The following is a 26,386-nucleotide window of genomic DNA, read 5'->3' as shown; positions in this document are numbered from 1 at the left end:
ATTAAAGTACTTCCACTCTATTGACCGATGCCTGGATCCTTCTCCCTCACTGCTAACTTAAACCCTGCGGCTTTCTATACTGAGTTTTTCTTACAGATGAAGCTATACTGCTTACCTACAAGCCATTCCTTTGCTGGTCTACTAAAACCATGTATTCCACCGTTCCTCTGCCTTGTACTACAGACAGGACACAGAGCATCCAAATATACTGGCTAAGCTGCATACGACTGCTGCTAACATCAAGATGGGGCTCTCGGGGCTTCCCTGGTGGCGCAGTGGTTGAGAGTCCTCCTGCCGATGCAGGGGACACGGGTTCGTGCCCCGGTCCGGGAAGATCCCACATGCCGCGGAGCGACTGGGCCCGTGAGCCACGGCCGCTGAGCCTGCGCGTCCGGAGCCTGTGCTCCGCAACGGAAGAGGCCAGAACAGCGAGAGGCCCGCGTACCGCCAAAAAAAAAAAAAAAAAAAAAAAAAGGTGGGGCTCTCTTACCTAGTGACCTGGGAGGCTAGCGGCGACAAGTCGGTACTTTTGTTGCGCGCCAGTGTCTTGGTAGCTCAATTCCACCACTTCACTCCATGCAATCCACATTGCATTCCGCCTGAGGTATGCTTCGAGGGGCCAGGGGACCCACTGGGAGAGGACACTGTGGGTGGTACCTTTCAGGCGCTGCAGGGCAAACTCCAGTGCTTGCGCAGGTGTCCCACATACCCTGAGAGAGAAAGAGGTCAGATGGGTCAGTTCTCTCAAAACACTTGCAGAATTCTTGACTCCCGTTACCTTAACTGTCCTTCCTCATCCCAACCTCAGCCCAACCTCAGCCCCCGCTCACGACTCTGGCTTTTAGAATCCTCCTTGTCCCACTCACTTAGGGACTCCCCTATTTCCACCTCACCCACGAGGAACTAGATGTGGAGCATTTCTGCCTTTCTGTTTACAAACACGCACTATTTGAAGGAAGACGTGCTCTACTGCCCAGAGTTCTGTTTTCCTAGTTCCCGCTCTCCACTGTGCTGCATGGCTACTGCCTTCATGCACCGCTTCAATTTTCCCACCTTCTCCCTCCCACTGCACTACCTTATTTACATTCACATCTTCTCTTGGTCTCCAGAAAAAAAAATACAAAGAAAACGTAAGGTTTTCTTTCTTGGCCCCTCAGATTTGTTCCTCTATGTCGCTCCCAGGGTTATCTTTCCAAACACAGAAAGCTCACCACTCTGGTTTAAAGCCTGGACGGCTCTCCCACGCCCACGCCTTTACTACTCGATTCGCTGAAACCTCCTCACAGAGTTCACGGCCGAAACAGAGCAACGGAAAGGAGTGACGACCGTATAAGCATGTGGAGTTGTGACTGCAAAATCTCGAAGAATGTAGTGTTGTGTGCTCGAATCCATCGCGTCCACGTGAATTAACCTCCGACCTTTCTCGAGGGTCAAATTTGGTTGACTATTACCAGCCAAAACGTTTCTAAATGTTTTCGCGCTAAAAATGATCGGTCAAGCGCATGAGCAAACGCCCGGAGGGTGAGGGGGCGTCCGCTGTTCGCGCAGGCAGATCTCGCGATGTTTGAGCCAGCCCGGGGAGTAGTAATGTTTTCGGGGTGCTTTGAGGCCTATTTACGACACCCCCCTCCTCCAGCCCCGATGGATTAATGCTGTCGTCAAATAAAAAAAATCAAGACTCCGCGGCGAGAAGAAACGAGGCTAGAAGTAGGCGACACGCCAGCGGCAGGTCTCCGGGGCCGAGGAAGGGCTTTTCTCTACGAGGCCCCGAAGGCCGCACAAGTTCTTCAGAAACAAAAGCCAGAAGTCTGTAAAAAATGGAAAAAAGCCAACCAGTTTATCACCTTAGAATGCGGTGTGGGGATTTTTGTTGTTGTTTTTCCACTTTTCACTGTAGGAAAAATCCCATTGGCTGACAACACACCAAGTTTCCCCCTTCTGCTGCTACTGCGCCTGCGCGGGGCTTTGTTTACTACCTCGGGCGGCCGCTGGGTACCCACTTCAGAGTCCGGAGTCTAAAGTCTTGGTGTGTAGTTCATGATGAAAGTCGCGTTTTCAGCCGGGAACACGGGTGGGAGGTTAATAACAGGACAGGTTAAGTGTAAACCTGAAACCAGTGAAAATACGAGCCGTAATGAAAACACGAGCCGTAATGAAAACCAATCTTGATCACTTAGAAATCGTTGCCTTTTCAGATCTGTCATGGAAGAGCTTCATTGTGAACGTAATGAAGGTGATAGCACAACTCTAACCATAACTAAGAAGTGGTAAGCAGCAACAGTACTAAACCCAAAAGCGAAGGTCGTATTCAGGTACCTGTTAAAAATATGGACTCCTGTAATGGAAAATATGCAAATAACACTAACCCTAAGCCCATCTTGCTCAAATTTCGAGCAATACCTGCATCATTAAGAATGACTATTGAAAAAAAAAAAAAAAGACTCGAAGCAGAGTCAAAAAGGGAGCCATGCAAATTTTGAAACTAAAAACAGAGATGATGACTCTAGAAGCAATAGCCAGAAAAAGCACAAACCAACAAGCAAATTTTCGAAAATGGTTTTAAGTTCCCTTCAGAATCAGTTTCAGGTGGCTTAGAAGACTATGATACTTACAAAATGAGAAGATCTGGTGAAACTTTGTGTTATAGATATGACTGGATCTGTTTGAAAACAAAGAAAACGCAGGCAAGCTGATTTTTTAAAACTATCCTTATGGAAGAATTTCCAGTGATGCGTTTTAATGTGCTCAAAACAGCCTTAAGTAACTGGTAGATTCAGCTAAACCTAGATGTTTATCTTAGAGTTGGATAATAGCATAGATGTTAACAATTGGGAAATTTTGTTGGACTCTGTTAGGTTTTAAATGATGGATTTGAAGACTTTAATTTGTAATAGAAGAAACTTTCTACAAAAGGAAGGTGAAATTTTTAGGTAGCATGAAATTAAGTAGAGGAAAAGTATGGACATGTGTGCAGATGGGGCCAGATTTTGAAGGCTCTGGACACCTCCAGCATGGTTCACAGAGCCTTCACCTTAAAAAATCAGCCTCTGGGTTTTTCTTATTACGTTCGATATGATAGTAAAATTTAGTAAATGTAGCAATTTGGATACTTACCCTTTAAGGCAACAATTTGTACCAAAGTCACAAGGAACTTTAAAATCCTGCTCCGTTATCTAGAGGTACACTCATTTGGTTGAAGTAAGGTGATAGCCAGTTTTCTAAGCCAGGACTGAATTGACATTTTCTTCCTGAAGGAAAAGAAACGTAGATAAGCTGAATTGATTCTTTGTTCGCCTATTAAGGTGATTAAGACTGACTCATAAACACTGCTTACTTTGTCAAGGCAATCAACAACTGTAAAAGAAACTGAATGCTTTTATTGCACATGATGAGATGGTTCTAATGGAAATAGAGAAAGGGAACTGGATGAAGAGTTGATATGGAACTATGAATCCTTTGAGACTACTGGTTCATTTACATGTGATGAAAATGTTAGTGTAAGACTGGTAAGTGGTCAAATAAAACTTCGTCTTTGTTCACTGGAAAAAAAAATCCTTTGATGAGTAAAAGAAACTCACTACTGAATTGGTTATCCATTCAGTCTGTCATACGACTCAGGAAATAGACCTCCAGAATTTCCACAATCAGTAATTACCCTGACGTTGTAAAGCAGTGAAAAAAACTGCTACCATATGTGTCCACATATTTATGTAAACCTGGGTTCTTGAATTATTGTGACCCCAAGATAAGAAATTGCTGATCAGTGAATCTTGTATGCATTCCCAATTACCCAAAATTGGTTGAATCAACACAATATAATCTTACTTATTAACTGAGTGATAGGACTTTTTTCAAGATAGATAATTTTAAACATTTTTTGAAGTATTAAACATGTGATAGCCAAATTGCAGTGTTTGTGCATGAATCCTTAAAGATAAACAAGGGACTTCAAGAAAACTGTGCTCCTGCTTCTAGCTCTGCTCTCTTGCAAGTGTTGGGAGTAATTCCAGCACTCTTGTCACACCTGAAGAAAGAATGTTCCAGTCAGTTAGAAGGGAATCATTAGCAAGGGGGTGGGGGCATATGGGAGAAGAAAGGGTGACTTTGATTGTGAATATTAAGCAATGCCCATTAAGGACATATCTGCTGAAGCACTCTTCCTACTGTTAGGGAACTCCTCTCCCGCCTCCCTCCTACCCCCATCTTTGCCTGGCTGGCTTCTTCATTGCATTTACATCTCTGTAAGGAAAGATGCCTTTCTGTTCTGCCATCTTCAACATACCAGAGTCTTCTGTCATAGTCACAGAATGGCTGCCACAGCACCAAAAATCATGTTCTCATGTGAAATGTTCAAACAGAAAGGCAGGGATAGAGGGAGAAGAAAAAGAAAAATGCTTTCTCTTTGTGGCCTCCCTTCTTATCAGGGTGAAAAATCTTTCCCATATGATTTAACAGACTTCCCTTCACATTTCATTGCTCAGAACCTTGTCACATGACTACCTCTAGCTGGGAGGAAGGGTAGGAAAATACGTACAGAAGAAACAAGTAGTTTTTTAAAAGTGGTGCACTAAAAATAATAGGACTTATAGAAAATAGAAGCTTAGGAGCAGAACACTGAAAGCCTATGCAGTTTTGTTACCCTAGGACCATAAAAGTTACTAGGCTAATAAAAAAATACTAACACAATTAAACCTCCACTGGCATTTGTACTCAACATTACAGTCATCTTTTAGAGCTATGCTGTCCAATATGGTAGCCACTAGCCAAGTGTGGCTCTTGAGCATTTCAATGTACCAATCCAAATTGAGATGTGATGTAAATGTAAAATACACAGCAGATTTCAAAGACTTAGTATGAAAAAAAATGGAAATATCTCATTAATAGTTTTTATATTGAAATATTTCACCTGTTTCTTTTTACTTTTTAAAAATATAGCTATTAGAAAGCTTAAAATTGCATGTTTCTTGTATTTCTTTTCCCAGACCGGGGCACGAACCCGTGTCCCCTGCATCGGCAGGCGGACTCTCAACCACTGCGCCACCAGGGAAGCCCTGTTTCTCATATTTCTATCAGACAGTGCTGCTTTAGAACCTTTAAACCTGGGACATGTGCTTTCTCCTTGGACATATAGGTCCTTGAGGGCATTTGATTCCAATTGAAAGCAGTTTTGTCAAAATTAAAAATCTGATCTAGTATCTCGTGCCCTTGGATTGAAAGAATTAATATTGTTAGAATGGCCATACTACCTAAAGCCATCTACAGATTTAATGTGATCCCTATCAAGTTACCCATGACATTGTTCACAGAACTAGAACAAATAATCCTAAAACTTACATGGAACCATAAAAGATGCAGAATTGCTAAAGCAATCCTGAGGAAAAAGAAAAAATCTTGAAGCATAACCCTCCCAGATTTCAGGCACTACTACAAAGCTACAGTAATCAAAAAGTATAGTATTGGCACAAAAACAGACATACAGATCAATGAAACAGAATACAGAGGCCAGAAATAAACCCACACACCTATGGTCAATTAATCTTTGCCAAGGAGGCAAGAATATACAAAGGAGAAAAGACAGTCTCTTCAGCAAGTGGTGCTGGGAAAGCTGGACAGCCACATGTAAATCAGTGAAGTTAGAACACACCCTCACACCATACACAAAAATAAACTCAAAATGACTTAAAGACTTAAATATAAGACATGATACCATAAAACTCCTAGAAGAGAACATAGGCAAAACATTCTCTGACATAAATTGTACTAATGTTTTCTTAGGTCAGTCTTCCAAGGCAATAGAAATAAAAGCAAAAATAAACAAATGGAACCTATTCAAACTTACAAGCTTTTGCACAGCAAAGGAAACCATAACAAAACGGAAAGACAACCTACGGACTGGGAGAAAATATTTGCAAATGATGCTACCGACGAGGGCTTAATTTCCAAAATATAGAAACAGTTCATACAACTCAATAACAAAAAACCAAACAGCCCAATCAAGAAATGGGCAGAAGACCTAAATAGACATTTCACCAAAGAAGACATAAAGATGGCCAATAGGCACATGAAAAGATGTTCAACATCGCTAAATATTAGAGAAATGCAAATCAAAACTACAATGAGGTACCACCTCACAGCAGTTCAGAATGGCCCTCATTAAAAAGTCTACAAATAACACATGTTGGAGAGGGTGTGGAGAAAAGGGAACTATCTTACACTGTTGCTGGAAATGTAAATTGGTGCAGCCACTGTGGAAAACAGTATGGAGGTTCCTTAAAAAACTAAAAATAGAGTTGCTATATGATTCAGCAATCCCACTCCTGGGCATATACCCAGACAAAGCTATAATTCAAAAAGATACATGCACCCAAATGTTCAGAGCAGCACTATTCACAATAACCAAGACATGGAAACAACCTAAATGTCCATCGACAGATGAATGGATAAAGAAGATGTGGTATGTATATATATATATATATATATATATATATATATATATATAATGGAATATTACTCAGCCATAAAAAAGAATGAAATAATGACATTTTCAGCAACATGGATGGACCTAGAGATTATCACACTAAGTGAAGTAAATCAGAAAGAGAAAGACAAGTACCATATGATATCACTTATATGTGGAATCTAAAATATGACAAAAATTAACTTATTTGCAAAACAGAAACAGACAGACATAGAAAATAAACTTATGATTACCAAAGGGGAAAGGGGGTGGGGGAGGGATAAAGTAGGAGTTTGGGATTAGCAGATACAAGCTACTGTATATAAAATAGATAAACAAGGGCCTACTGTATGACACAGGGAACTATATTCAATATCCTGTAATAAACCATAATGGAAAAGAATATGTATATCTATCTACAACTGAATCACTTTGCTGTACACCAGAAACTAACACTTCGTTGTAAATCAACTATACTTCAATTTTTAAAAAATCCACTAGAATTACCATAATGACAGTCTCTCTTTAAAAACAAAAAACTAAGCTAATGAAAAAGAAGAGTCTGATCCAGTATTTAGCCTTATTGATCAATCAGTCCCCCAACCCCCAACCCCACACACAGGACAAAACAGTTTCGCACCTTCGTTTACACTGTGTAGCTTTACCACATAACAATGTAATAAAAATCTTAAAGGTTTTTTTTTTTTTTTTGCAGTACGCGGGCCTCTCACTGTCGCGGCCTCTCCCATTGCGGAGCACAGGCTCCGGACGCGCAGGCTCAGTGGCCATGGCTCACGGGCGCAGCCGCTCCGCGGCATGCGGGATCCTCTCGGACCGGGGCACGAACCCGTGTCCCCTGCATCGGCAGGCGGACCCTCAACCACTGCACCTCCAGGGAAGCCCTCTTAAAGGTTTTTGAAGCCACAAATAAGCCTCTATTTGTACTAAAGGAAGGCATTCCTGAAGAATTTCCTGTTTTTTTCTTAAAGTGTTTATATTGCTAAGGTTTTATATTTAATTGTAAGAAGACCTGCCCCTGATCACTTCAAAATGTAAGTGTGCTGGGAAAAATAATGAAAGAACCAATGTGATTTCTGAATTATGTTGACATTATTTCCCCTTGTATCAATTGCATATGAGCTAAAAATGACTCTATCTGGCATACAGAGCTCGTATTGTGGGAGATAGGACTGCCAGTAGGCAAAAGGGAGAGAGAATTCCAATCCTATATTTTCAGAGGGATGGTATACATTTATGAGCTATCTCGGACAGTGTCAGTGAACAATAACAGGGAAATAAGATGATTCTTCTCATTACCAAGTTTATATTTAGTAAAATTTCCCATTTAATTAATGCAGTTCTCTGCCTCTCTCAACTTAACTCCACTGAATTCTCAAGACCCTTTCAAAAGCAACCTCTGAAGCCTTCCCTCTAGAAACTTCAGAGCACTTTGCTTGTACCGTCTTTTTAAAGCACATATATTTGGCCATACATTAATGTTATTGTCTCTTTGTTTAACTTTTATATCTAGAATAAAGCTCCTGCCATGGAAGAAGGTAATTGTATCTTACTTTTCAAATTTTCTCTAGTGATTGGTCTTATGGTTCATACAAATGAGACACACTTAAGTATTTGTCGAATTTAATTGTACTGTATCTATCCTAAAATGACTTATTTAATACATCTATTTTTAATTTAATAGAATATTTCTAAAATTTAAAGTATGAGTTGGTATTTGACTTACATCTCTAGTGCTTAAAAAAACTACAAGAGAACCCTCTGCATATTAGAAAATCAAACCAAACATATTAGAGTATGTACTGGTGGATTTTTTTTTTAATATTTTAAGTGATTAAGACTGAATCCACAGTTAACATAGACCTATGATAAATCTGGATCCACATATTGATGACATGTCTTAAAAGATTGGTATTTTAGAGCTTCCCGGGTGGCGCAGTGGTTGAGAGTCCGCCTGCCGATGCAGGCGGACGTGGGTTCGTGCCCAGGTCCAGGAGGATCCCACGTGCCGCGGAGCGGCTGCGCCCGTGGGCCATGGCCGCTGGGCCTGCGCGTCCGGAGCCTGTTGCTTCGCGGCGTGAGAGGCCCGCATGCTGCAAAAAAAAAAAAAAAAAAAAAAAGATTGGTATTTTAGATCTCCCTCCTTCTCCCTTTTCTCAGGGCCTTTCCCCTTTTCTCTTCTACTTTAAACTCCTTATGTTTTATTTAATTATTTGTCTTGATAATCGCTCAAATCAAGAAATTAGTAAGTAATGTCTAACTTTTAAGTCTAAAACATCATAACCACATTTAAAGTCCTGAGAAGCCAGCATGAAGCAATGGTCAAGATGAATGTGGTAATTATTAACCCTGTCCATCTAATTACACCATTGTACATCCCAGTCATCAGGGCACTCAAGAATGGTGATATGATTCTGTTCTCATCTTTTCACTTGGGTATACAGTATACTGACACAAATCTCATGTTGACTGATAAACTGGACTTGACTAGAAGGGCTCTTTTAGAATGAATTACCAGCAAAAAAGGATCTACCATTTACGCAATCAGTATACAGTTTCCCTAAATTTTCTCACTTTGTTTCCATTCTTGTATGATGCCTTTCCCACTGAGGTGGGAACCCCTCAAATACAGAGACCTTGTCTTATTTGTCTCTTGCTTATTTGTATCTATAACTCCAGCTCTCACCTAATGCCTGACACATAGGTAATCAATAGATACATAATGAGTGAATGAAGTACAGCTTTGATCAAACAATCATATGTTCCATGTGAGCTTGGTTGTGATTAAATATTGCTTATTTTGGTTATGGAGCATTATCTATGGGTGGCGGTTGGCTAAGTTCTTTTGGTTGTAAGGAACAGTCTCATTTGTTCCCTTGAGTAGTGTGTGAATGTGTGTTCACATGTGTGACGGGAATCTTAGCCATACTGCCAAATCCTTAGAACATGAAAACCCAAACTACAGGGCCTTGAAAGAGTCACATGTAAACAGGAATTATAAGTTCATTTGGAATGTTGAGAGCTCTAGACATCTTTGCCATGGAAGTCCATGGCCTATGAGTCCAGCACATAGTGACTCTATGTCCCTACATGTCTTCTCTCTGCATCAGTCTATGCTCTTTTCACTGTGACCTTCTGGTTTTTACTATACTTCCCAGTTCTAATTCTTGAGTGAGAGTATAAGATTTGAGTAGCTAATAACCATCTTCCTTTTGGGCAGAGGTGTCTGTGCCAGGCCCCATCATAAAACACAGTTTTTGGTCAGGAGCCCATGCCGTGGCCCGTGCTAGGGGTGGGGCATTTGCTCTTCGAAGGAGCTGTAGATTTGATGGATTCCATGACTGCCATATCGAGGATCTAACAGAATTCACTAGGGGATATCTCTTTGAGCTTCACTGCAACTGTGTATATTTGCCAGTAATATCTATTAGGTGCTACCTACTCTGTATTTATGTTGTTTAGAGGATGGAAATTGGCCTCACTGGAGGATACAGAAAAGGTTAAAGACTGTAGATTTATGGTGACCATAGGCAAATCACCTTTTATCTTTATTTCTACTTCCTCACTTGTTAAGGGTTATAACAGCTACCTCGACTGCACAGACAATTATTAAAACACTCTGCTACAGTAAAATACATAAATGTTAAATTCAGATTATTATGTGAATAATGTACGAAAATGATCTGAAAATGTTTAATAGGTAGCGTCTATGCAGATTTAAAGTTCAGTGAAATTTGGTGGGGATTAAAACTCTTGTGTATGCATTCAGAAAAGTAGACCATAAGTATGGTTGTGGTTTGGAATATTTGCCGGATTGGGGCCAACAGTTCTGGCCTTGTGCTGCCCTCCTGTGCTGTTTAAACAGCTCAGCAGGTCGATTACATTCTTGCTTCATGAATGCTCCGCGGGGGAATTCTATCTTATTACTTACCCTCTTCTGTCCTCATGTGGCCACAGAGGGCCTAACTATTCTGGATGTTTCTGTTTCTTCAGTAAAGGAAGAGATGGAAAAACTACTCTGAAACATTCTAGGTCAGAAAATCAAATCCCAAGTTAAGGCAAAAGGCAACAAATTTCAAATTGCATTAGACACGTTGTATAATTGGTCTGCTGATACAGGAAGATCTTAAGCAGATTATTGAGGTTCGGAGAAGAATACCATTATGACAACGTCAGGAAAGGCTTTTTGTCAAGAATAAATAGAAATGCTACTCAATGTCCTTTTATTATGCTAAGAATTTACGATAAAGCCTTACACTCTTGATTTTCTATTTCTTAGCTGCGTGAAGTATGAGACTCACAAGCAAAGCTCATTCTGTGCTAACTCTCTTAGCATCGTCTCCAAAAGGGATTCCTTTCAAAGAGCTTTAAGGTAATTTGTCAACATGACAATTCTTAGGAAAGTTAAGAAAAGATATTGAAGGAACCATAGAATGTGACAGCATACAATGAAACAAGTTAAGGTAGTGAATGGGTGGCACCTTCTTCCCGTGCTTACTTCCTCATCTGCCAGTACACAGACCCCACCCCAGGCCTGCTTCCAGACTGGCTCCCTGATATTAGAACCTAGCCACCCTCCGCGTAGACAAGGTTTATGTGTGCATATTTTGTTCATGTGGGTTTACAGCATGTATGTACATGACTTTCCTTTTAGTCCACTCCAGTCAGGCTTTCATATCCTCTACTTGGCCAATACTACTCTTATCAAGATCACCCATGACCTTCATGGCCAAATCCAATGGTCAGTTTTCAGTCCTCATCTTACTTGACTTAGCAGCAGCATTTGAACCATCTGATCTCTTCTTGTCCTTGAAATATTTTCTCTTACTTGGCCTCTGAGTCACCTCTCCTTGGCTCTCCTCTACTCCATCAGCGGCGCCTTTGTCTAGAGCCTTTCCATCTTTTGGTTTCTGAAAGTTGTAATACTCATGCCTCTTCCCTGTCTAAACTCATTCCCTTTGTGATCTTATCTAGTCCCATGGCTTTAATATCATCTAAATGCTGAAAATTTACAAATTTGTATCTCCAGCACAAGCCTCTCTCCCCTAAGAGAGACTCATGTATACAACTGCTCACTCAGCAACTCCACTTGGATGTCCATGGATGTCTCAAACTTAACACATTCAAAGCAAAATTTGTTCCTCCCTCAGTCAGCCCCATTTCAGTAAATGGCTAAACCTTCTTCAGTCGCTTAGGTGAAAAAGCCTTGGAATCACTACGGACTCCTCTCTCCCATACACACGTTCCATTTCCAATCCTTCAGCAAATCTATGAATAACTCTACTCCTTTTTCTACGTACATTGCTACCACCCTGGTCTGAACCAGTATGACCTCTTTCTGGATTACTGCAGTGGTCTGCTAACTGGTCTCCCTACTTCTCTCTTGCTTTTCTGAAGTACCTCCCACTCTGGAAAGTGACCAAAGTTAGCTGATCAAAACTCTCTGCTCAAAGGCGGCTTACCTCATTTGGAATAAAATCAAACGTCTTTATCATGTCTTATATAGTATACATGATCCGGGCCTCTACTTTCTCTCTGATCTCATCTCCTACTCCCAGTCCCTACGCACTGTGTCTGGCTTACTAGTTCCCTTATTACTCTTTAGCCACCCTAGGCACATTCCTCAGGGCTCTTGGATTTGCTATTCCCTCTGCCTGGAACACAGAAAATGACATAGTCCAATGCCCTCATTTCATTCAGGTCTCTATTCAAATGTCAGTTAATCAAAGAGTCCTTCCTTGTTAATACAGCATCTGCCTTCATTACTCTCATAAGCCTCAACTACACTAGTTTTTTTTCTTTTAGCACCAATAACAACATGACATACTATGCTTATTTATTTGTGTCTTGTCTGCCTTCCACACTTGAGTGTAAACCCCATTCCATAAAGCAGGACTTTGACTATCTTTTTTTCCCGCTGTGTCCCCAGAGTGTCTGGCATCTGCTAAGAGCTCATTAAAAATTTAGTGAATGAAGGAATGAACAAATATTCATGTGAACAGTTATTCAGAGAGTGGTCAGCAGCAATAAATGAGCACTTTCCAGTTATTTTTTTTTTTAGGTATAAGTTTGCATAAACTGAAGACAGATAATTGAGGGAGGTTTTCTCCTTTGTATCTTCTCAATGACTGTAGTTGAAAATGGTGAGTTGGTGAGTTGGAAAAATATGTTTTTTTGTTCCAAATTCCATATTCTACTCACAGAGGTGTCCACTTATGTTTCAGTCACGGAAATTAAAGTCATGGATCCAGGGTTTGCCATTTATTTCACATTCTTATGAAACCAGCAATACTGTATTTGCTTACTACATTTTACTTGAAAATGAAGATTTTTCTCTAATTAAAATTGCCTGATGCATTTTTTCTTTAAAGTCTGACCCCACTGGATCAGTTTCAAACCCTTTCTGAGTCCAGGTTCTTTCGAAGATGCTATTTTTCTTTTTAGGAACTTGAATCTCATTTTCCCCAGAACCTTCTTTTGATGAATAGTGCACTATAGGTAATTTAAGCCAATGAGCCTCAGTGATAAAATTTACAAACCCACCAAGTCATTACATCTTCAAGAGTCATCACAGTGGACTCTGGACTCAGCTTCGGAAGAGCAGGCATACTGGTCCTAGCTTTGGAGCACTCAGCCTTCCCTATCTCAGGACCTCATCTGCAAGAGGGGATAATAGCGTTCGTCTCGAAACGGTGGTCTTATGAGGGTCCAATGTGATGACACCAGAGAAGCTGCTTTCAAGTATGTAAAGTATTGTGTTAATCAGGGATGTCTTGTGTTCTAATAGAAACCAGTAACAAACTAGCTTGGAGCAAAATGAGAGGAGTTGTTTTACAAACACAGGCTGTCCCACAGAACTGAAATCCAGGGAGTTGGACCTCCTGAGCTGCAGGATCCAGAAACTGGGGAGTTTGGGGGTGCTAAGTGTTATCTGTCTTTCTAAAACCCGTGGTCTCTCTTCTCTGCCCCTCTTTGAATGTCCCTTTCTTTCTTCTGACGCTGCAGGCGATCTTAATCTGCACCTCCATCACACATGTGCCAAAGACAGCTTTCTTAAAACTGCTCTTTGAATTCCAAATCTACATTACCTTATTAATCTCTAATTTACAGTTTACTAATTGAAGTTTCTGAGACTTGGTTTCAAATTTTCAGGAGAGAGAATTTGGTTGGCCAAATTCGGGTCAGATAGATACAGCCTCTCCCCTCCTCTGGTCACCTTCAGAAAGAGAATCGGGGGAGTTCCCTGGTGGCCTAGTGGTTAGGATTCTGGGTTTTCACTGCCGTGGCCCGGGTTCAATCCCTGGTCTGAGAACTGAGATCCTGCAAGCCACGTGGCTTGGCAAAAAAAAAAAAATCTAGAGAATGGGAACAATGGGATATAATCTCTCAGCAGAAGAGCCTAAGGGAGCAGACTTTCTGAGAAGGGAGGATGGGACAATGAAGAAACAATGAGTGTTACACAGCTCAAATGTGATGAAGAATATTGAGGACACCACACACATCCTTATTTCCACACTTTTGAAAGCTTTAATCTACTCAGGATCTGCTCTGGCCATATGATTACTGGCACATTTGTAAATATGGACAGGTCTCAGAGAGCCCCGCCAACCATAGCATCCTTTCACATTATGTGTCAGATTCATGTCTCCAATATTGTCTCAGTTGCCCTCTTAAGGAACATAACCTCTTATACTTTTTTCCCACAGGGATCCAGTTAATTTCAATGCACATACTGTCTGCATCAAATCAAATTCTTAATCTTCCCTATTCCCTATCTCCCAAACGTTTCCCTCTGTATTAGCTCGGATTGACTATAAAATGTTATAACAAATGGACCTCCAAAATATCACAGTTTAACAAAATAGAAATTCATTTTTTCTCTTGGGTCAGATCAGGGACTCAGGTTGATGGTGGCCCTATCACCTTCAACATGTGGCTTCCAAGGTTACAGCAATATTCACCTTTACAGCCCATGGGAGGGGGAAGAGAGAAGCAGAAGGGAAGGAGTCATGTGATAGGTTTTATGCACTAGGCCTGAAAGACACATATCACTTTGGCTTACATTCTGTTGGAAAACACCTAGCACCAGGCCACATCCAACAGTAAAGGAGGCTGGGAAATTTAGAGTAGCTGCGCAGCTGTATGCCCAGTTACAATTCCGATACTGAGGAAGAAGGTGAGGATGGAATTTGGTGGACAACTAACATTCTCTATTACATCATCTCTCTGTGTTACTTCGCTTAATTAATGGCATTATTCTCTCAAATACCCAAGCGTGAGTCCTTAAAGCCATCCTCCATTTCTTCATCTTTCTCCAGCCCCTGTATCTGTTCTGACTACCTAAGCAAGCACACATTCATTCCTAGTTTTCCATTCCCTCCTCTGCAGTACAGCTTAAGGCCATTGTATCTCTTGCTCGAGCAACTGCAATCAGCCTGCAAAGTCACCTGCCTGTGTCAGCCCCTCCAGGCTCATCACACCCATCCTCTACTCTGCTGTCAGATGCCACTACTGAACACAAACATCTGATTGTCCAAGACGGCGTGGGCTTCTTAACGGTTGCCTCCGCTTCCCGTCAAGGCTGTGCGCACCACATACAAAGCACCTGCAGCTGTGCCTTCGTAGCTCAGTAGCTCACACAAGACAGCCTCCTATTCTCTGTTCCAAACCCTCTTATTGTGGTCTCGTGGCTCATGCTTCTACCCTCTTGCCTCACACCCATACTCTGTCCAACAACCAGCTCCCTTTGGGTTAAGACCATAATGGGACGGTCCACCCAGCTTTCATTCAGCTGTGTCCCTAGACACTGTCTCTCAGGGCCCAGGCTTGCTCCGGGTCAGGAGACAAGTTTGGACAGTGATCACGATATTCTTTTCACCAAATGCTCCATTGCTTACTGAATAAAACATTTTTTTTTTAGCATGTCATCCATACAGCTGCCACCGTCTGATCCCATCCGCCAATTAACACCCCTGCCAATACATCTTTGTAATCTTCTTGACATTTTCCTCATTCTTCAAGACCTGACTCATATCACCTCCTTGAAGGCTTCCTCTTTCTCCCTCCTCTGTACTCTGTCTTTGGACTGCATTCTTCCAGGTTTTGCTTTCTGTCTCTGGAGTTTTTGTGCACATGGTGGTCTCCCCATCTAGGAGGTATACTCCCTAAAGGCAGGGACTGTGACTTCTCATCCTTGGGCTGCTGAGAATACCGCCTAGGGGAATACCTTACACATGGTAAGAGCGCATCATTCCACTGCTTAGAACCTCCTAATGCTTCAGTGGCTTCCCCTATCACTCAGTCATTGATAAAAACCCTCCAGAGGCCTGCATGGCCTCATATGAGCAGATGTTCCGGCTGCTACTCTCCCCTTGCTCCTCCATGTTCCTTGAACACATCACACAAGACCACACTTCAGAGCTTTTGTGTTTGCTGTTCCCTTTATCGGGACACTCTCCCCAGATATCTGCATGGCTGCTCTCTCTTGAGTCCTCGGGGCATCTCTCCAAGGCCACTTCCTCAATGAAGCCTTCCCCGACCATTCTAGTCCCACTGGGACCTCACGACACTCTCCTTCTCCCTCCCTTGCTTGTTTTTTCTCCACAGCATGTATCACCTCCTTATACAGTGTATATATTTCGCTCATGTATTGCTGTGTATCATCTGTCTCCTCTCCCCCTACTAGAGTGTAAATTTCATCCTAGTTTAAATCTGTTTGTTTACTTCTGTATCCCCAGGGCCTCGGATATCAAAGGCACTCAACAAATCTTTGTTGAAATAAAGAATAAGCAAATTAATAGAAGATGCTCAATAAATATTTATTACATTGAATGAAAAGTGTCAGAAACAGACGACTGTCAAATTGCCAAACTCTAAAAATATGTCGGTTTAGAAGACTAGTGAAATTGAGTGAACGTTGCCTCACCATAAACACCCTGGAGGAAGGATTAAAATTGTGTGCTTGTGGTGGGAGGGGCAACAGAGCAAGGAAACCTGCGCCTTCGCAGAAATTTGGGGCTGCCTGACTTCCCCCCTGCGAGGACCACGGACCACACCTGGGAGGCGAGCTTGCCCTGCCGCCCCGCCGGGACGCTTGGCTACCACACAGGTGTTTTCTTTTAAGTTATTTTGGGCTTCCTCTCTCTCCTCAGCTGGTGAAGGACACGCAATCTTGGGTGGCTTATGGGACGCCTCTCAGCTCTAAGGAGAAAACTACCAGGAGTGAAAATGACAGCAAAAACATCACCCAGGACTAGATTCTGGGTCTTGGGCCAGCAGAGCCCTTTTTAGAGCAGTGCCAGTGGAACTTTCTGTCTTCTCCCCAGGCTCCGCCTTTACGCTGTTTATTGGAAATTCTTCTCCCCAGCTCAGTCTTTTAAAGCCGCCGCCTACTTTCCGCAGGAGGATGGCGCTCTGAGCTCCCAGTTCCCTCTTCCCCCGGGGACTCCATAGTATTTTTTCACGCTTCGTCGCTACTACAGCAGACGCCTGCCTTCTCATTATTTGCTGTGCAGATCTCCGGTGCCTTGACTGTAAACAAAACACTTTAGATCATAGCAAGGTCGGAGTAAGCACAGCCTTTCTGCTGGCAGCCAGACGTCTTAAGGTGGCGTGACTGTGACTCGTTTACTTTTCAAGATTAACAAAGCGACAAAATGGTGGTCCTGCATATTAGTTGAAGAAATATTCAGGGTGTGGAGGGGATAGAAGTATTCATTTTTAACTTTTCTGTAAGATATTAATTCCACGAATAAAATCAAACATCTGTGGCAAGGTGCAATACTCTAGACTATCTCCATTTACATATATGTGGTAGTTTGTGTATTTATGCATCTGCATTGATGCTTATATATAATATAGAATTCCGGTGTAGTCTAGCAATTGTGTAAAAATTTCAACAACAATGATCTAATTTCAGGAATAGGGTATAAATTATGGTATTGAGACCTACCCTAATTTTACTGTCCCTCTCCCCCTCTTCTCCAACTCAGCAAACTAAGTGGGGCGTTCAACGTAAAAAAATAAAGAAGATGAGACCTTTTACTTTGATCCCAGGTGAAATGTTTTCTGTCGGTCAGGTAGGAAGTCCCGACCTTGAAACAAATTTTGGGCACTGCCTCCCTCACTGCTCTCTGGGTCTCACCCTGCCCTTTTGGCATCTGCATTTTAGTCAAATTAGTGCCAAGGTCATACCAAAGGCCAGTGACAGCTGTATTAAAATATCAGGGACCACAGGCCACGTCAAGGAAACATCTGCAGGCAGCCCAGGTCACGAGAAGGAGCCATTTTGAATCATTTGTAGGAGAGGGACATAGGCGAATCCAGACGAAATCCCAGACCAGTTGGGGTCATCAGGAGGGAAAGGAACAGAAAATGAACCAGCTTTAGAGTCAGGAGACCTGCCTCTAGTCTGCTACCAACTGGTTATGTGTCCCTGGACAGGAATCCTCTCGGTCTCTATTTCCTCAGTGGTTAAAAAAAAGAGAGGGTTGAACCACAGGGTTCCCAAGGTCCCTCCCAGCTCTTACATTCTGGAGTGTATGAAGCAAGGCAGGGACACAAAGTGGACGAATAATACGTGGTTAAGAAAACAAGTTAAAAGTCAAACTCATTTGTAGCATAGACGCCCAAGAAAACTGTTGTGTACAATTGCCGTTGTGTACTGTTAGAACTGGAGATTAGTTTTCAGTAAAATGTGTAACTTTGACCCAGACCAAGATCATACACGGGGTTGGGGGGAGGCAGTTAAAGACTGGGCTCTGTTTCAGATATGACAGCCCTGTCCATCCTGTTTTAACGTCCATCACCTTGCTCAAGATCATATTGCTTAGGTAAATTTCAAGTTGCAAAGGGGAGCAGAGAAATGCCCAAGTAATCATCAGACGTGAGAACACGGTGGTGGTGGTTTTATACATCACTTCACAATCCGGACTTCCCGGTTACTTTCACTCTTCGACGACCTGCAGCCCTCTAAAGGCGTCACTTGCATCTGAATGGTGTTCTGGGTGGGTTCCGAGAAGTGAGTCTGGTGGGAGAGAAAGGTGGAGGAAGGAAGGAACTGTTGTATTTGGCGGCGGGGAAACTGCTACAACCCGGCAAAGAATTGAAAAATACAAAGAAGAGACGAGTTCCCACACGCAGCCCGTGTCAGTGGCCTTAACTGTGACTGGGAAGCAAGAACCTGGGCCAGGGGTGTAATCTCTCTTTTTTTAAACTAAATGTGTCTGAGGCAGTTACAAAGCTTGTTGGGGACTTGGGAGACCAGTCGACTTTTTGATCTGGAAATCCTTTCTTATTTTTTACTGAGGGAGAGCTTGGGCTCAGAATACATTATAAGTGCTGCGTCTCTTCCAGGCTAATTTATAGAAAGCCGTTCGCCGTGGCTTCTCCCCTAAGACCCCTGCCCCCCCAGACTAGCACAGACTTCTAGGTTAAGGGTGAGCTAACCACTGCTCACCCCCACCTAAGTAAGTCACCCAGGCCGAAGGGCTCCCCGCCTCCCCAGCCGTGCGTGCGGCTGGGACCCCGGGGGAGAGCTCAGCTGGGGGCCGAGCTCCCACCGTCCGCCTCCGCCCCCCAGCTGCCCGCCCCCGCCCCCATCCCCCGCTGGGCGAGTGCGGGGAAAACAAGATCGCCGGCGAGGCGCACAACCAGCTGCCGGCAACCTTCGAGCTCCCCAGCTTTCCCGGGCGAGGAGCGGGAGGTCGGGGCTCCGGAGCAGCCGCGCGCCGGCCCGCGCAGCGCCGGGACCAGAACCCGCCGCCCCGCCGGCCCCGCTGCACAGGCCCCTCCCCGGCTCCCCGGCCGTTTGGCGAGCTTGTTTGTCTTATTTTTAATTTCTCCGAGGCCAGCCGGAGCAGGTTTGCTGGCAGCCGTGCGCCTCCAGCAGTCACGCGACCAGCCCATCTCCCGGCCGCGCGCTCGGCGAGGGCGCGCTCGGGAGGCGGGGAGGCGGGGAGGCGCCGCGGCCGCCCCGGGGCCACCTTAAGGCCGCGCTCGCCAGCCTCGGCGGGGCGGCTCCCGGCGCCGCGACCAATGATCTCCTCCTCTGTTTAAATAGACTTGCGGTGTCAATCATCTTCTTCTTCGTCAGCCTCCCTTCCACCGCCATATTGGGCAACTAAAAAAAGGGGGCTCGTCTTTTCGGGGTGTTTTTCTCCCCCTCCCCTGTCCCCACTCTCTCGCCGCTCCGCGACTCCGACGCCGGCAAGGTTTGGAGAGCCGCTCGGTCGGCGGGACCCGCGGGCTCGCAGCTGCCCAGACTTGGACTGGCTCTGCCCCCTCCTCTCTCCGCTGCGCTCCTCTCCCCTCCCCTCCCCGCCTCCCGCTCGCCAGTCCACTTGATCGGCGGGGACTCGGGGCTGCCTGGCCGGGGCTGCCCCTCGCCCCCTCCCCCAGCCCCGCGCGCTCCTGACGCTCGGGCACTTACTCGTCCGTGTTTGTTTCTCTTGGCTCGGAGGGCAGTCGCAGGGCTTATAAGAGGGGCTCGGGCTGGGTCGGGGCGTCTTGTTTTGTTCGTTTTGTTTTGCGAGAGCGCAAGAGAGGCGGTCGCCGAGCCCGGGGAGGAAGATGTCAAACGTGCGAGTGTCTAATGGGAGCCCGAGCTTGGAGCGGATGGACGCCAGACAGGCGGAGTACCCCAAGCCCTCGGCCTGCAGAAACCTCTTCGGCCCGGTCAATCACGAAGAGTTAACCCGGGACTTGGAGAAGCACTGTAGAGACATGGAAGAGGCCAGCCAGCGCAAGTGGAATTTTGATTTTCAGAATCACAAGCCCTTGGAGGGCAAATACGAGTGGCAAGAGGTGGAAAAGGGCAACTTGCCCGAGTTCTACTACAGACCCCCGCGGCCACCCAAAGGCGCCTGCAAGGTGCCGGCGCAGGAGGGCCAGGATGTCAGCGGGACCCGCCAGGCGGTGCCTTTAATTGGGTCTCAGGCAAACTCAGAGGACACGCATTTGGTAGACCAGAAGACTGACGCACCGGACAGCCAGACGGGGTTAGCGGAGCAGTGCACTGGGATAAGGAAGCGACCTGCCACAGACGGTAATGACCCTTTCAAATGAGTGAAATGTCTTTCTGTGTGTCTGTGTTAGCGGCACTGCCTTGCCTGCCTGAGGGTCTTTAACCTCAACTTTGTTTTCAGCGCATTCTGATTTAGCTCTGGGGGAGCGCACTTTCTTAATCTTAGGTTTTAAATGCTATTTATTTAGCTGACTGCTTGTCTGTTTATGACTTTTAAGTCAGAAGCCTGAGACTGTGTTATCTGGTAATTTTTCTAACTGAAAACATCGCGGCTCCTCCCCGCTCGCCAGCGGTAGGTATGTGACAACGTTGGGATGTTTATCAACGGCCTCCCTTTTCGCTTTGGAGAGAGAGCTTTGGGGGCGTAGAATATACTTTCTGTTATGTGAAAACAACCTCATTTTGTGCCCTTAAAGGCCACTGGGAATGACGGATCCAGGATTGTGGGTGTAGGTGGTGGGTTTTTCGTCCCCTGGTTCTTGGGTCCATTTCTGTCACCCATTGTTTTTTCTAATAAAGATTGTTTGTGTGTGTTCTTTTTAAAATTCCCTCCTGCCCTTAGATTCCTCTACTCAAAACAAAAGAGCAAACAGAACAGAAGAAAATGTTTCAGACGGTTCCGCGAACGCGGGTTCAGTGGAGCAGACGCCCAAGAAGCCGGGCCTCAGAAGGCGTCAAACGTAAAGTACTCGGTGGGTTGATTACTACGAGCAAAGAAGTGACCCCCGAATTGGGCTGCAGGAACTCGTGGGCTTTCCAGCCCCAGGATAACCCGATCTCAGTGGTGGCTGGCAGATTAGAGCTTGTGGGGATTTTGTTTGGTTTATATTTTGGAGGTCAAAAAAAGTAGGAATGGGGAAGACTGAGAATTAGTGTGGAGGTGCTGTAATTCTTCCCAGTTTCTATGTCCTGAGATCATTTTCCTTTGAAGTACCAAATGATTAGAGCAAGGGTCCCAGGCAAGTACTTGTAACCAAGGCCCTGTGGGGAGGAAGGTCAGTTCTCTGAGAGTCCCATCAAAACATGTTGGGAACAATAGGTTCTTTTTCCATCTGAACAAGAGCGGGGGTCTGCCTCCATCCCACTTCATGAGAATTCATCTCCCAGAAGACCAGGTTGACTCAGATTTTGAGCCATACATGGAAAAATGATTTAATTCAAATAAATGATTTAATTCAAACTTTGAGGGAAGAGTGAGGCACAAATGGCTCATAGCTGGTTGTTCAGATGGTTAGAAACGTGACAAGAGAGGTATGTGGCTTCCTTTGGTTTTTATCATTTTCACAAACTCTCACTTTCCCTGTCTTCTGATAAGTTTGGGGGATGGAGAAGGAACGTGTGTATTTAAAAAAACCAAAATGGAAGGCTCAAAAATCCTAAGGTTCTGACGGAATTTCTGATAACACTGAAGTTGCAAAGCAAAAGTTAAAGTAACTGCCAGGGTAAGCAGTCCAGGAACACGTCAGCATGTGTATGCCAGTCGTGCTATAACAGGGGAATTTAGATACTTGTAGGGGAAATGGGTAGTAGATATCAGGGCTGACGGGGTAGGTGTACCCCAAACAAGGGAAGTGGAGATTTTTGCCATCTACTAAAATATGATCAACATGAAAAGCTAATTTGAATAATTCAGCCCCCAGCTTTACGTGGATTGGTCTCCATAATGATCAGGCTACACGTATTAATAGTTTGTAAACGTCTTACAGACAACGACCGTGTCCTCTTTTTTTTTTCCAAAACACCCTCATAGCCTAGCATATAAAGAGATCCTAAGAGATGTTGATATTAACTTTTAAAATCCTCATCTATAAAAATTAAAAATTAAAAAAAAGAGATGAAGGTGGGGTTCAAGTTTGTTGTATTTTTAAATCAGTGTCATATATAGGATTTCATTACATACATATTTTTCAGAGCTTATACAAAACGGCGCTATTGAACTTCTCCATCACAGCTTATATATGAAGTGGGTAAATTGGTTGAAAAAATTTTCTGAAGCAACCTTACCACCTGCAGCTCTTGTTGGTTTGTGACTTGTGGCCTAGCTCATCAGATGAGCCACAGCAAATCAGACCTACTGGATTTTGATCTGGCCCCATTCTGACATACAGAGAAGCATTTGTTAGTAAATATTGCCAGTTCAGAGAATACAGGAAATAGTAGTAAGGACCTATTCGTAAGCATTTGTGTGTATATTCTACATATGACTAAGACTAAAATATTTTGAGGAAAAAAAAAGTGAATAGAATTTTCTTTGGATAGTCTTTTTAAGTGTGATTTCCAGTTATTTTTCAAACTTAGAAAATTTTGCTACTCTTATGTGTTACACTTTCTGAATTTTCCTGTGTCTGTCCTTTCTCACTATCTTTGACCCCCGATTCTCTAGACCAGGGTTTCTCAACCTCTGTACTGTTGACATTTGGGGCCGAATAATTCTTTGTCGTGGGAGGCGGTCCTGCGCATTGTAGAATGTTTTGGCAGCATCCCTGACCTCTCCCAGCAGATGCCAGTAGCACCCCCTCCCCACCCAGTGTGACAACCAAAAATGTCTCCAAACATTGCCAAATGTCCCCCGGGGGTGGAGGGGGAGGCAGAATTACCCACTGTTGAGAACCACTGCTCTAGACAAAAGTCCCACAGTGCAGGGGAGAGTAAAAATCCAGTGAGGGAAATGTTGGATGGAGGTGACTCTGAGCACCAACTTTTAGCACGTTCTTTCTTTGCTATTGCTCAGGTATTTCCCAACAAAGACAGTAACAAAATAATTCCCGTAATATATTGGCAATGTTGTTCTCGTGCTTTTCTCCTAATACTTTCTTGTTTCTTTTGCAGAATTGAGAGTATGTTTCCTTGTTTATCCGATACATCACTGCTTGATGAAGCAAGGAAGATATAAATTAAACATTTTGAATACATATCGCTGACTCCACGGAGTGGACATCCCTTATAAGCACTGAACAGCAACAACCCAATAACACTAAAGTTTTAGGCACTCTTAAATCATCTGCCTCTAAAAGCATTGGATGTAGCATTGTGCAATTAGGTTTTTCCTTATTTGCTTCATTGTACTACCTGTGTATATAGTTTTTACTTTTTATATAGCACATAAACTTTGGGGAAGGGAGGGCAGGGTGGGGCTGAGGAATTGGCATGGGGGGTATGAAGAGCTTGCTTCGATTTAGAGCAAGGAGAAAAATATTTGACTTGCACTAAGAGAAGCAGTCAGGGGGGAAGGTTTTGTTTTCTTTAAAGATGTAATGTCCCTTTCAGTGAGAACTGATACTTCGTTTAAAAAATCATCCGAATTTGAACACTGGCTGCAGATAATTGATACTTATTTTTACATGAAGCTTTTTCTCATTTAGGAGCTCAGATGATTCCGTTATGTAGCAGCAAATGGCTTTTTTTTTTTTTTTTAAACAAAACTCTACTCAGTGCTCCCCGGCTTCTCCAGTCTCCCTTAAAATTGGAATTTGCCAGTTAAAGTATTCAGCTGTTTGGTAATCACTCCAGGTACCCCTGGGCAAAAATCTGGCATGTATGGGGGGAGTTCTGAATGCTCAGAATTGACCATTTAATTTTTATCAGATTTGTTGAGAAAATTTCTTAATTTTCTTTTCACTTCAGGGTGTGTAGACACAGTCAAAATCATTCTAAATCCTTGGATATTTTTAAAGATCTGTAAGTAACTTGACATAAAAAATAATGAAATAATGTTTAATTTACAGCTTCTCATTCTATTTGTTAATTTGCCCAAAGGAAAGTGGTGTTTTTAAAGGAAAGTGCGTATAGAGAAAAGCACCCGTGGATAGGTGAAATGTGAAATGGATACTACATCTTTAAACAGTATTTTTACACTGCCTGTGTATGTGTATGAAACAAAACCATTTGAAGTGTACCTGTGTACATAACTCTGTAAAGACACTGAAAATTATACTAACTTATTTATGTTAAAAAGAGATTTTTTTTTTTTTTAATCTAGACAATATACAAGCCAAAGCGGCATGTTTTGTGCATTTGTAAATGCTGTATTGGGTAGACTAGGTTTTCCCCCTTCTTCTTTTAAATAATATGGCTGTGCTTAAAAGGTTGCATACTGAGCCAGGTATAATTTTTTGTAATGTGTGAAAAAGACGCCAATTATTGTTACACATCAAGTAGCCAATAAAGAAAACTTCCATAGCTATTTGTTGACTTGAACTGTATGTAATGTACCTTATTAGTAAGCTTGAGGTATTTGACCTAGCTTTGTAGTCATGTTTCCACAAATATAATATGAAGTGGCAAACACCTAGATAATTCAGGCCCACCACTCAGATGATGTTTATGTAGGTCCGAATGTAGTAATTCTTTTCCACTTAGTTCTGTATGGGTGGACAAAGCTTTAGAAGTGGAAAGTAGGCAGGCCACATTTTCATATTAATAAGATGGTCAAAGTCTCCATTAGTTCAAATATTTACGTCTCTAGGATATGAATGTGTCAGAACCAAAAATTGTTACATAAGCATAGACCGATCACACGTTTGCAGGATTGAAAATGAAACTAACATGGTGATTTCTCTAAATTCTGTATTTACACATGCAGTGTTGTGAGGAATTAGAGCCATTTTTCAGACCATCTAATCTACACCTCTCATCCAAAATATTCAGATATATAGGTCCTTGAGAAATGGGTGTGCATTCCACACTAATTTAGGTAGAACAGGTATGCTTCAAATTGAACTGGTCATCATACACGAACTCCTCAATTTCTAAATTTCCTGGTTATAATCTACACAACCTAAAACTGGTTAATCTGAATACCGGATCTGAGAGTTTGAGGATCCCATATACACAGAGCAAAGATATTTTTTATTTAAATAAAAAAAAATTAAACACGGCATTTTAAAGTCAGATTTATTAGGATAATCCCTGCAATTTGAAATTCTCATAAAATGTGGCTAAGGTGTAAGATTAAATTATTTTTTCTAGGAATCTGCAAATGGTTAAATGCAAAAATCTGGATTTGGGTTCAATTGTTTCTCTCAAATACTTGCATTTAATTTGTTGCACCCCAAAAGGGGCTCTAAACAAGATAATTTCAGCTTATTTTGACCTGAAATTGCTTATCAAAAAAACAAAAAAACCAAAAAAACCCCCAGGGTTGAGTCTCTTCGACTGCCAGGAAGGGAAAAGTAGGTCCTTTGGTGGCTGGGCCACATCTTCCAAGTTGGTATTATTTTAATTAAAGACTAAAGGTGTTTTTGTGATTCTATTCAAAACACGAAGGCAGGGTGTTTTTCAGGAAGAGACTGAGAAAGCAAGAAAAACAATTCAAAATGGGGAGGAAGGAGTGGAGAGTCAGGAAATAATGAAATAAATTCTCACTGAGCCAAAAAGGATACTTTAAAAAGTGTCTCTAACAGATAGGGGGGAAAGTCCTCTTCTAATTGCTGCTTATAACCCCTGTTTCTTTCCCAAAGAGCCATCTTTAATGTGAATTTTTAGAGATTGCGTTTTAGGAGTGCTGGGCCAGGAAGAAGTGGATGCTCGCCGCGCCAGGCACGTTCACAGGAACGCAGTCCCTAAAGTCACCGTGTCGGTCCTTCACGCGTTCTATGTCAAGTCTCCAAACGTGTTCCCGGGATTCGGAGCGTCCTCTCCCCGACCCCGGACTGCAGGGTCCGCCGCGGGCGTCCCTCCGAGGGGATGCGGCCGCCGGCGCCAGCCACCCCCTACCCCGCTACCCCGGCCACTGCGCCGTCGTCTCTCCACCCTGCCCCGCAGCCCCGCGCCGGCCCGCCGCGGCAGTTGCGGGGTCAGGCTGGCTGGAGCCTCGGGACGAAAAGGCTATCAAGTCTAGCTCCTCGTCTGCAACTGGCGGCTCCCGCACCGCCCGGATCACTGCGCGC

At 43.4% G+C, this 26,386-nt stretch overlaps 2 protein-coding genes across 2 annotated transcripts; both read left to right on the top strand.

Annotated features, from left to right (window-relative positions):
• Positions 1-1,502: 1,502 nt before the first annotated feature.
• On the top strand, positions 1,503-19,531 carry PANO1 (proapoptotic nucleolar protein 1). Its single transcript, XM_065888211.1, has 2 exons — positions 1,503-1,521; positions 18,981-19,531. The coding sequence occupies exons 1-2, from the start codon at positions 1,503-1,505 to the stop codon at positions 19,529-19,531; spliced, it is 570 nt and encodes a 189-aa protein (XP_065744283.1).
• A 49-nt stretch (positions 19,532-19,580) lies between these two features.
• CDKN1B (cyclin dependent kinase inhibitor 1B) lies at positions 19,581-24,681 on the top strand. Its single transcript, XM_065887240.1, has 3 exons — positions 19,581-20,519; positions 21,061-21,190; positions 23,328-24,681. The coding sequence occupies exons 1-2, from the start codon at positions 20,045-20,047 to the stop codon at positions 21,180-21,182; spliced, it is 597 nt and encodes a 198-aa protein (XP_065743312.1). The 5' UTR covers positions 19,581-20,044; the 3' UTR covers positions 21,183-21,190; positions 23,328-24,681.
• The last annotated feature ends 1,705 nt before the right edge of the window (positions 24,682-26,386 follow it).

This window comes from Phocoena phocoena, chromosome 11, assembly GCF_963924675.1.
Source record: "Phocoena phocoena chromosome 11, mPhoPho1.1, whole genome shotgun sequence".
Taxonomy (NCBI): domain Eukaryota; kingdom Metazoa; phylum Chordata; class Mammalia; order Artiodactyla; family Phocoenidae; genus Phocoena; species Phocoena phocoena.
This window is presented reverse-complemented; position numbering and strand designations above follow the sequence as displayed.